Source organism: Photinus pyralis, unplaced genomic scaffold (genome assembly GCF_008802855.1).
Source record: "Photinus pyralis isolate 1611_PpyrPB1 unplaced genomic scaffold, Ppyr1.3 Ppyr1.4_LG2, whole genome shotgun sequence".
Classification (NCBI taxonomy): Eukaryota; Metazoa; Arthropoda; class Insecta; order Coleoptera; family Lampyridae; genus Photinus; species Photinus pyralis.
Window position 1 is genome coordinate 24,300,536 of NW_022170403.1, and position 12,563 is coordinate 24,313,098.

General features: G+C 33.5%; 1 protein-coding gene and 1 long non-coding RNA gene across 6 annotated transcripts in view; one reads left to right on the plus strand and one right to left on the minus strand.

The window, feature by feature from the left end:
- Positions 1–627: 627 nt before the first annotated feature.
- On the minus strand, positions 628–1,008 carry LOC116164340. Its single transcript, XR_004143873.1, has 2 exons — positions 874–1,008; positions 628–815 (listed from the first exon to the last, which is right to left on the minus strand). It is a non-coding gene; the product is annotated as an uncharacterized LOC116164340 (long non-coding RNA).
- The window catches only part of LOC116164315 (protein Aster-B-like), a 30,465-nt gene continuing 18,560 nt past the window's right edge, over positions 659–12,563 (plus strand). The window contains exons 1-5 of one of the 5 annotated variants that reach the window (XM_031478474.1): positions 659–746; positions 891–1,041; positions 6,790–6,921; positions 9,419–9,635; positions 9,828–10,138. In XM_031478474.1, coding sequence (XP_031334334.1) covers positions 6,817–6,921; positions 9,419–9,635; positions 9,828–10,138 — 633 coding nt within the window. In that variant the 5' untranslated portion in view covers positions 659–746; positions 891–1,041; positions 6,790–6,816. Of the gene's footprint in view, positions 830–890; positions 1,042–3,804; positions 3,937–6,789; positions 6,922–9,418; positions 9,636–9,827; positions 10,139–12,563 lie in introns of those variants that run through there. The other 4 variants (XM_031478471.1, XM_031478472.1, XM_031478473.1 and 1 more) reach the window with 4 other exon arrangements.

The following is a 12,563-nucleotide window of genomic DNA, read 5'->3' on the forward strand; positions in this document are numbered from 1 at the left end:
CGTCTAATAAGCACAGCAGTTACCGATCGTAGGGCCATTTTTAAACAACTTCCCAACATAGACTTTCATGTTTTATTTGTTTTTCCAAAAGGCCATTACATTACATTATCAAAATTTTGTATCAGTGGCATCGCGTAACATTAGCTATATATTAAGACCGTTTTGATAAGAAGTTTCTATACCTACATATTCTCGAATAATACGCTGCTCTATTACTTTTAGGGCAATTTTTAAAAACCTTTCCCGACATAGACTCGATCTCTCATAATTTATTTTTTACACCTCGTTCATCATTCTTCACGACTTGTTCCTTCAGACCTTCTTTAGACTTTCTAACTCATGTTTTCTTCACGTTCCCACTCTTGTCTGCTTCACACTTCTCGCACGCCTTCTTTTCCTTCAAAATTTTTTCCCGCCTTTCCAACTTTTTCTCATGCTTCATCAATCAATGACCTTAAACTCTTCCACAGTCTGCGGCTCGTTTGGCACTGAGTCCACTCTTCATTGGCTTAACGATCATGCACCCTTCAACAACCCTCGACATCCTTGTAGTTACGCCTCTGCTCTATATAAAACCGCGCCAGCGCAGTATTTAAAACGGGATTGGCGCGGCGCATCTTCAGCTGTCTTTTATGCGCATTGTGGTGATCCTTTATGATCTATGGTTTCCGTTTGTTATCAATTAAAATGGCGTTTCCTTTATTGTTGTTTTTATCAATGGAATAATTTACAAAAAAAATTACTAGGTACGATACTTTCACATTCCGACAATGTAAATTTTTCAAAGGAAAAGGAGTAATCCTCGCTTGTGACATCTTTAAAAAAAAATGTATGTTTTTTAAAAAATGATTTTTATTATTTCAATTTATTTACCACTGTTGAAATTAAAGGTCCGGCAGTCCCAACACAAGCCCACGAAGTAGCCCGAAACCATCTCCTCGACCACAAAGTAAGAGAGATCATTCACGTTCCGATACTCACCTTTCCGTTAATTACAAGGAACAAACTTCGGGACTGTTTCATAGGCATGACTCGTCACCTGTAAGTTGAAATTTTGTTCATTTAATTATTGTTGGCCATTTGCACTTGTAATAACAGCTTACTGCATGGGTCACTTTGTGACTATACAAGGGAAAGCATTATTATTTGTCTTCACAGATTTGTACACGCAAGCAACAATATTGTTTTAGTAATATCAAGTAACCATGGCAACCTTTTTTATCATTCTGTAACTAAGGGCTAGTTGTACACTTGTACTTGTACAAGATGTCGAGGAATGTATTTCCCTTTTTAAAGAAAGTTTAAAAATTTATTCAGTGAACCAAAGTACACACAATGTAGATGCATTTTATTTTTTAAGAATCCCCAAAATTTTCCATGTTCCAGGAAATTATCCGATAGGTATTCTCGCGTATGATTAGGGCGTTATGCGTGGGTGCACCGTCCTGTTAAAACCAACAGTTTTCAACTTTGTGTTTTTTTTGTGTGCCGTACATCGTTGTATCAGTAATAAAAAAATGCTACTTAATACAGCATGTACTTCTTTACGGGCCATATAAAAAAAGAAAGTTCATGGTTTCTCCAAAACAAAACATTGTATTGGAAATCTCTCAACGCTGTCTTGTAGAGCTTAAATAGTGGCAATCAGAAATTGTTTTTTTTTGTATCTCTTCAAAAAATAAAAACGAAATTGACCAATTTTGAATTTTTTGCCATATATTCGGAAGTAATCAGAATTTTCTGGTTTTCTTTACAGCATTATAATTACTCTTTAATTAATTAAAGATGCCCATAATTAGGTACTAATTTATAAATACATTTCCAATGATGCAAATAAAATACATAATTCCTGTAATAGCGCATTATCAAAATGGCACCATTATTTCGAGAACATACTGGTATTGTGCCTGACAGATAAATAGTAATTTTTTTAATCTGTTAATACCTCTCCACTACTCCAATTAAGGTTATCAAAAACTTTTGGAGATTATACATTTACGGCATGTTACTAATAAAGTTTTTATTGCCACTCTCCTCACCAACACTCACCAGATAATATTATGAATTTAAATATCTAAATGTGATATCTTTTGTTTTATAGGGGACCTATTTGAAGTGATTTATTTATATATTTTTGCTACTTAAGAAGGTACAGTTAGGATACCTTTGTAGAATCTAAAATATCTTAATTTTGATAATTTCATCGGGGACATCCTGTGATTTTCGCGCCGTATCAGTTTTAAATGGTATAAAGACATGTAACACTAGTCAGTTTAATTCGTTCCTGCTTTTTGTAAATAAAAAAGGTTTTTGTGTTTTTTTGTAATTTTTTTTATATTTGTTTCCGGAAGTGTATGCCAACTACCAACATAAGAGTAAGTTTGGTTTTTTTTTCTTTATTATAATGTACTTTACAACCTTGCATAAGCATATTCTTTTATGTTGTCTTTCAAGAGGAAGGGCATGATATCTCGAAAACGAATGGATCAATTATGATTAAATTTTGCATGTGGATTCTTTATCAAGTTTGTAGATCGGAGTTCGTGAATTGGCAATGTAGGGCAAAAAATAAGGAAGGCCCTTTTGACTTCTCCATTAGTTATGAACCGAATTCTATAAAATTCAAACTGACATAGCTTTAGCCATATACGCAATGCCAAGCTATACCCATACCCAGGACCTCGTTTGCTAGATTTCTTTAATTTATTATGTTTAAGAATTTATGTCATTTCACACCTCTATACAGGGTGTAATTTAAAAAACGACGCAAGCTGTAGCTGCAGTTTTTGTCTGAATTAAATGCAACAAAAACCATATTTAATGACTGCAAAAATACTACCAATAGATTATGATTAAAATGTTTTAAATTATTGTTTTCGGGCTTAAATTTTTTAAATGACGTGATTATTCTTTCTTGATTTAATTTGATAGAATTTGCCTCCCTGAAATCAATTATTAATATCAAAGTTACTTTTGATTGGAATTTTTCACACAAGAAAAATTAAAGAAGTTATTTTTTCAAAATTTTAGAACATACCATGGGAACAATAATTTAATGGCTGTCATTACGCTTTTGTGTAGTTGCTACTTGATGCTTTGGCATATGCCTGGCCTCTCTGCTCTGTCTGGGGTTTTGTCAGAGGGTTTTCCACAAACGTACGTAGCTACGCATAATGCTAGCATTATATTGAAATCTACGAGGCGAATGCTGGAGCAGTACTCTTCCCTCTCAGTAGACAGTAGGTACCCTAGATTTCTAGATAATCTTTAAATGATACAAGATAAGATAATTTGCTACTGTGTTATATTTCCAAGTTTACGTTAAAGGTATATCAGCGTGGTCTTTGTACTAATTTGAAGAAACATCTTTTTTTGTCTTCTACAAATAACCTTCCGGTGGTGGAGTTCGTGAAGTACTAAATTAGACATTATCTATGGAACAGTTTGAAATGCTAATTTGTGTGGGAAACCCCCGCTTAATATTGTCATTATTTCTATTGTCAAAAGAATTTCAGTAATGTTGTCTACATTAAGCACGTTCCAATTACCCAATTTGCAATAGGAGGAACACCCAATTTTTTTTTAATGAAATGACACATTTACTAAAACGTAACAGGCGCTTGATAATGGAAACACTTTGGTAAGATTTAAATAAAAAGAAATTTATGACCTTTATTTACAATGTTTATTTTACCTTGTAAAAATAATGCTATATCATGGGACACGAAACATTACAATCAACATAACTGTTACTAAATTACATACGATTACCTCGCACCTAATAGCACATTTTCGGTGATGGAAAATTTAGTTCACACTTGTCATGAATATAAAATGTTTATTCGAAATTATTACTTCCCAAAGTGGTGTCCATTAAATTAGTTTAAATAATTTTGTTTCTGGTAATGGATTTTCTACTCAAGGTTACACATGGAGGTTTGTTGTACGCAATTTTTTTTATTGTTTAATGAGCGGATACATTAATTGTTTCGTATTTTACCCGTTTTGTTGTTTCAAGAATTTGTGTAAATTGCGCCTGGCACCTTTACTTTTTAATAGGAAAACAGAAACTTGAACATAAAAAAACTGTTGAAATGTTGGTACAGCTTCCTTCTTTTAGAGGTATTCAGTTCTTCATATTCGATTGAGCTGATGTTAATTTTAAGATGTGCGGTTAGTGCATAATTTTGTTATTTCAAAAAATGTAAGTTACTGTAGTAGAATTCATAGTGCATTTGAAGGTAATCGATTCACGTAATCACTGAACCAGGGAAGAAGTTCTGTTTGAGTTTGTTGGGTTTTAGAATTATATGAAATGAAAAGGGTTAGAGTCTATCTAAAGCGAATTTCAATTTTTTCCCTAAGACAGAAGAATAAAAGTAAGTGCTCTTATTTTATAGGCTACCGCAAGGGGGGGACTTCTTAATAGACATGGTAAATGTTTTGCAATTGTCTTTAAAAACAGGCGCAATACAGCTAAATGTAATGTACAGTCCGAGTGAAAAGTAATGTCTCTAGGATACCTCAACTGTAGCACACAGTATGTAAAAATTAGTGATGTGGATTGTAAAATAACGATTTGTAAGTTACATAAAAAACGGTTATATTACTCGTAACTTACAAGAGGCCGGCTTTTTAATGTAATTTATGTCTTTTATGAAACTTACGTTTTTAATTTAAAAAACCGTCATTTTTGTAAGTTACATAAATGTAATACCTATTTGATACATGTTGATCGATACTACCACAGACCATCAACGGTACTACCAACGTAAACGATTCACCGTTGAATTTAGTTTGGTTTAATGAAGATGACACAGCCTCTAATTCGCGATCTGGACCTTCTTCCTCCAAACGACGCGTGATGGCGAAATACCTACTGCTTGGGTATTTTATTTAATACACCAAAATATATAATTTAACAAGTGTTTTTATTTTCAAACACTCACAAAATTCAAAAAGGTTTATAGAATATTAAAAAAAAACATAAAAAACATAAATGACAGGTAATTTTACAAAAATATTTGTAAATTACATAAAAAACATAAATTACTGGTAATTTTACTGTAAAATTACGGTTTTTTTAAAAAAATGGTAAGTTACATAAATTACATAAAATACATAAAAAACATAAACAATTGGTAATTTTACACGTAATATTACGCACTTTAACAAAAACGTGTAATTTAAAATCACTAGTTTCTAGTCTATAACTTTTGATTGAGAAGTCTGATCGAAAAAGTACGAATTGTTTTGGATTCTACGCACCAAAATTAATAAGAAAAAGTGTTTTCCCGAGAAATTTTGGTGTAGTCGATTTTTGGTAAAAAAGGAAGGTTATACACTGCCTTTTTTTGAGCCCTGAAAAAAAAATTGTCTCAGATCGACCCGGAAAAAAATTTTTCTTATAGAATGTGGCCTGTAGAATCCATAATTTCAAACAGTTCCAAGATTGGGCTACTAGTTCAAAAGTTACAGCCCTTTGAATTTTCTTTCGAAATTGGTTTCTAGTCTATAACTTTTGATTGAAAAATCTAATCGAAAAAGTACAAATTGATTTGGATTCTACGCACCCAAATTAATAAGAAAAAGTGATTTCCCGAGAAATTTTGTGTAGTCGATTTTTGGTAAAAAAGGAAGGTTATACACTGCCTTTTTTTGAGCCCCGAAAAAAAAATTGTCTCAGATCGACCAGGAAAAAAAATTTTCTTATAGAATGTGGCCTGTAGAATCCATAATTTCAAATAGTTCCAAGATTGGGCTATTAGTTCAAAAGTTACAGCCGTTTGAATTTTCTTTCGAAATTGGTTTCTAGTCTATAACTTTTGATTTAGAAGTCTGATCGAAAAAGTACGAATTGATTTGGATTCTACGCACCCAAATTAATAAGAATAAGTGTTTTCCCGAGAAATTTTGGTGTAGTCGATTTTTGGTAAAAAAAGGAAGGTTATACACTGCCTTTTTTTTAGCCCCGAAATAAAAATTGTCTCAGATCGATTTTTGTAAGTTACATAAATGTAATACCTATTTGATACATTTTGATCGGCACTACCACAGACCATCAACGGTACTACCAAAGTAAACGATTCACCGTTAACTTTAGTTTGGTTTAATGAAGATGATACAGCCTCTAATTCGCGATCTGGAACTTCTTCCTCCAAACGACGCGTGATGGCGAAATACCTACTGCTTGGGTATTTTATTTAATACACCAAAATATATAATTTAACAAGTGTTTATTTTCAAACACACAAAATTCAAAAAGGTTTATACAATATTGAAAAAAAAACATAAAAAACATAAATGACAGGTAATTTTACAAAAATATTTGTAAATTACATAAAAAACATAAATTACTGGTAATTTTACTGTAAAATTACGGTTTTTTAAAAAAGAATGGTAAGTTACATAATTTACATAAAATACATAAAAAACATAAACAATTGGTAATTTTACACGCAATATTACGCACTTTAAAAAAAAACGTGTAATTTAACATCACTAGTAAAAATATACAAGGGGCTGGGTGACGAATTGCAACTTTCTAAATGAAGACTCTTCCTCCTTTAGAAATGGAGAGGTTGCATGACTATTCCGAATATAACATAATTCTACTTCCAGCCAGCTATCCCACTCTCTCTTGAAGTTTATAAGTTCTTATCAGTGCATAATTGTGTATATACATTATTAACATGATTTTATTGTGACTATCTGAGCTGAAACTAAAAATACGAACATAAATAATTACCTTACCGCCCATCACATAAAAGAAATATTAAATTGTTCCAGCAAATACAAGATTTCCAGCTCGATAGTATGGAGTACCAGTCACTTTCCAACAGTATTAATTGTATTGTCGTTAAGGAAGAATTTATACATTCATTCAATGGAATTAATAGATGCGTTAGTGTTGATTCCGTGGTGAGTAACGGTAGTGAGTTTGAGATACTGGAACGTATCGCTAAAATAACCGCTTGTATATAAAGACTAACCCAAAAGTATGCTAGTTTTGCTTTATTTTTGAAATAAAAGCTCTTCCACTGTGTCTAACCGTGTTAGAGGTTAGAGGACAGCTGGATCAAGCAAAGGTTGTAAAGGACCAGACTGTTGATTCGGCCATTAGTTCGAGTTTTACCTAATAACAGTTCTGCATGAATTAAACGGATTATGGTATAGGGATACTATTCACAAATTCTCTAATCATCAATGATTTTGAACATATAAAATCTGTTTTGATGCATTTGTTAATTGCATGATGGCATATAACAACTTCTTCGGCTACACTAATTGTTGCTAATTGATTTTTTCTTTGCATAGGCTTAGGATTGGTGCTGAGTGGTCTAAGTTCTTTTTAATAGTCAACAGTGACTCTAACCATGAGTCAAATCAATTTCGCAGCACAAAAATTTAAGAGTAAACCTAACAGATTGTGGTTGGCAACTGGCTCTAGCAATATCATGCATAAGAATAATTGTTGTGCCTTCTTGTGGGGGGATTTAAGCGGCGTTGCCGAGGGCGGACGTTAAGTCGTGAAGGTAGGCGCAAATGTGATACTTAACTGCAGAGATGCTCTCCCTAAATTAAAAATACAACCTTTGGATGGATCATTTTTTTTAGATGATTTAGTCTTGTAGAATTCCTATTGCCTCAAGATAGTCCTCCAGTACTCATCACAGTGGCTTACATTTTCTTTCCCACTATGATATAATTATGTCATTCAAAATTTTGGTTCGTGGTCTATAAATTAGTCGACCATTAACCTGTAGGTCCAACTGTTAAAAGGGGACTGTATGGCGGACCGTGCTTCCCTCACACAAACACACTGTTGTGCAAAGTTGCACTCCTTCTTAGTAACATCCATTGGTTATTAGTAATCAAGAACGCTTTGGCAGACATTTTTTTAAATTGGTACAAATATCATATTTATTCAGAATGATATTGTCTTAATCGGTTTTACGGAGGGTACTGCAATTGGCAACGCATTGTCTCTAAAATCTTTATCGCCCTGTATTAAAAAAATTAACATACCTCTACCTAAAGTTTTAAATATGATTAAAAACTTAAATTTTGTGGTATGTTCCTGTATTTGTAGTGTGTTTCTGTTTTACTGGTGTATGTTTATTTTCATAGTTTGATTAATATACGACCAATCAGCTTGGCGATTGTTTCAAATTCTAACCAATCAGTATGATTTTTTAAGTGATTAAAAACTAGGTAGTTTTTTATCGATATAGCGATCTTGGTTTTAAATCAGGATAATTTTATTTTTAATTCACTAAAATGTTGTTGCCTCATGAAAAAAACTATATCAAAAGCATAGAGCTAAAGCTGTCGCGATTTTATCACACTTTTGATCTCTAGTTTTTTCCGTTGAAACAAAACCATTGTGTAAAAATAAAATTAGCCGATTAAAAATCACGCTCTTGTGTATTTACCCCCGATAATTTTTAAATGTATACAGGGTGCCCCAACATGGGGATCTCGGCTATTTGAAGAGATGCAATGTAGTTTAAATTGTGGCAAATTTGCGTATTGTACCCAATAATATGTTATTACGAAAATTCGGATGTCTTCAGAGGTTGCCGAGATTTTTGAAAACGAAATTTTCAATTTTCGATTTTATTTTTATTCCCCCAAGGGAATAAAGTTACTTTGCTTGAAACATCTGTGGCAATAGTATTGTATCCATAGCACTTTGGTTAAACGAAGGAGTTCAATGATAAATTTAGAAAAAAAACATGGTAGACTGTCTATACAGTCACTGGGTGCGTTTACCAGACGAAACTTTAGGGCGAATTGGTAGAAAAAGTTAATGCCCCATCTGAACTACCAAGGTAGCTGTTTTCCAGTCGCCTGGTTTTGTTCCACCACATCCAGAAGACTCGCTTGCAACATCAACATTAGAATTCCTTAAGTCTCGATGCATTTTTAGAAGACATTTGGGACCCTCCGCCATGGAGATCATGGATGCGTTAAGGATCCAAGCTTTCTGGAGATGATTCTGTACAAACTGCAATGTGCTCACAGTACACATTAGATCATTCATTGCTGCTACGAAAGAGTTTGTTGTCGTTGTCTCTGCTAACCTTTTTAGGGCAGAGTAGAGAGTTGTAAAGACTCATCTGCATTTTCTTGCAACATTAGCTTAAGTATTTCTATAAAGGGTCAAACGCTGCTTTATTAGTGCGAATTTTGCGATTAGTTTTAAAAATGCACACTGCCACATACACTTTTTACTGACTATTAGCTATCTTTTAATGCTAAGCTAACATGTATTTTTTTTTCTCTGGAGAAGGATGTACATTTTTGAGAGTGTACTGTGCAGTACAAAAAAATCGAACTGTAATAAAAATAGTTTACATAACAAAACGATAAAGTTTTAATGGCAGTATAAATAACTATAATATTTTTAATCTAGGGTCAAGAAAGTAATGCCAGTAGTCGAAGTAGTAATATAGAAAGCGTTGTCGGCGATGGAAATAGTATATTAAAGGAGAAAAAGGAAAGTCGATCTGTTGAGAAAGTGAAACGAAAATCTGCGTGGTATAATGCTTTCTACCCAACTTATAAGTCCAAATCGGAGGATTTCAAACGAATATTTCGAGATGTACCTGATGATGAGCGACTGGTAGTCGGTAAGTATTTTTGCACAGTAAATTTAAAGTACTTCAAATTTCACTTATCGATATCGGGGTTTACGATTCGATTATTTCAAATCTAATCTTATCACAACATGCATAGCCGTCTTTTTAATTGTAAGCTATTTAATTTTATCAACGTGCACAGCTCTAATGAATAAAGGTATGTACACTGTTCCATATTTGCAGATTACTCCTGCGCTATACAAAAAGAGATTTTGGTTCACGGCAGACTTTATGCTTCGCAAAATTTTCTGTGTTTTTACGCAAATATATTCGGATGGGAGACCAATGTTACCATTAGATGGAAGGACGTTTCTGCCATTACAAAGGAAAAAACAGCGTTGGTCATTCCAAACGCTATACAGATAAATACAAAGAACGAAAAGTATTTTTTTACAAGTTTCGCAGCTAGAGATAAAACTTATTTAATGGTATTTCGCATTTGGCAAAATGCATTATTGGATCAACCTATGTATAGTCAAGAAATGTGGCAGTGGGTAGGTACAGGGTTTATTATTTTGTTGAACCCGTCTTTTTAGAATCACATATTCGTAAATAATTGCGTAAGGTTGTGGTAATTACATAATTAATGTTTGTTGTCTTTCGGCAGCTGATTATATTGACAAGCTCTTATCTTAAAGACGGAATACATGAGGAAAATATATTGAAGATTACAGTGATAAATTCACATTAATCAAAATTTATCATTGAGACAAATGGTAGTTGTTATTGTGGTATTCAGCGGCCACGTTACTTATTTATTGAGGCGATAAACAATTGTTATAATAAGTGTTAGTGTATCAGTACCAAATGAAGGAAAATAATTTATTTCATAATTTATAGAAGTAGGTATGTTGTACCTAATTTAAATATTGATCACAGACTTCTCCGAACAAACTGTTGTACCAATAGTATTCTGTAGGTCCACGTTGAGTATGCAAGATTAACGCGTTGGTATTTTTTTAATTATGAATTACCACATACAGTTTACAGCTGTATCATTTTCCCCAAGCAGGTAACAGGTAAAAAGTAATAAGGTTGTGTTGTTTGTCAGATAAGATTTTTAGAAACAAATGCTATAAAGAACTGAAAGAAAAGTATAGCTTTTCTCCTACTTTTGCAAGGTACTTCGATTTTTGCATTGAAGTAAAGGACTAAGGAAGGAGCTTATATATATTAGCTAGGATCCTATTAGGATTACACACATTTAATATATTGAATTTTGTGACGGATAGTACTGACATTACATACATTTTGCTACTGACAGATTCCTCACTTCTTTTAAACGAAATCCATCTATCTCTCCATTCAGGAAATCTGAAAAGTAGTTGTATTTCAAAATGTTGTTTTACACACTATTGTTACGGCAATGGATCTGTATCACAACCTGCAAAATAAATGAAATGCTGTATGGTGAAAGAAGACCATTTTAAGAAGTATAACATGGTTACCACCTATGAAATGTAATTTTTGTTTCTTCTGTAGCTTTCGACTTTTGTTACATTACACGATTTACAGCTAACCATTATGGTTCACTTTACCGTAACTGTCACTTAATTGTCAAAGCGGCCATATTGAGAAGCCTAATTGGATCCCAGCAAGCGTGCGTTATATGTATGTAACCCTCCTTCCTTAGTCTTTTATTTCAATGGGTTACATAGACATATAACGTACGCTTGTTGGGATCCAATTAGGCTTCTCAGTATGGCCAACTTTGACAATTAATTGACATTTACAGTAAAGTGAAATATAAATGAATAGCTTTTGGTAACTTGGAAGTCCATTATATACTCAAAGTGTGAAGTTTGTTTAAGTCGAAACATGTAGTGCCCCCCCCCCCTTTACACTCAATTAAATTGCATGGAAGCGGTTTTGAGTCCTTTTGTTTTGTTCTCACCTCATAATGGATAGCTGTAAATCGTGTAATATAACCAGTGGCGTAACTAGGTAGGTGCCAAAGGTGCCGCGGCACCGCGCTCTGAAGGCGGGAGGGTGCGCCAGAGGCGCTGAAGTACCGAGGGCACTAAGTCGGGATGGCCAGTACGTGGTGTACCGTATAGGTCAGTCATAAAAGACAAGAACGGCAGTTAAATTCTAATAGTTTGCTGAAGTCGACTACAGGGTGCGCTGAAATATAATGAAAACTAAATTTACGGTCCTTTAGGATGAACGTAACATTGTTAATAAATTAAAAAAATTATCAAAGTCACCTTGTGAGATCCAAGGCATTTTTGTGTGGCAGATCAGTACTTTTATTAGCCAGTTTTGACTGCACAATCAATAGGATCTTGTTGGGGGCTACCATATTCCCTTTGTCGGTACCCACTTCTGACGCCCTCACAGTTGGCGCATGTATACAAAGTTTGAATCAAAACACTTGTACCACGCTAAGTTAAGTGCCTCAATATGAATGGCGACTATGTTGAAAAACAGCCTAAGAGCGTGTATAATAACAGTTGTTTCTTACACTTTCTTAATTGTTTATTTCAAAACGTCTGTTACTTTCTGAATGGTCCTTGTAGAACAAAGTTATAGCGGTAGGAAAAGGCTGCAAATTTAAACTAATAATAATAATACTTTATTTGTGATCTATACAATAGTCTGTATTAGTGTGACCAGCATTTGCACCCTTATTCTAAGACGCAATCATTTCTACGACTTGTACCCTATGTCATAGCTAAATTTGACTCGAGAATTGAAAACATGATAAATAAATGTATTTCTATTCTTCGTTGAGAGAAAGACTTCGTTATTCAAAGCATTATTCTAAAATTTAAGTAGTGCAGTACTTTTAAAAGTTCGTGTAAAGTTTCTCAAAAATGTACAGTGTTTTATTACTTAGAGCTCAATGGTAACTAATAAGGCGCCAAAACCTGATCCGGCACCGCTTCGAAAAATACCTAGGTACGCCACTGAATATAA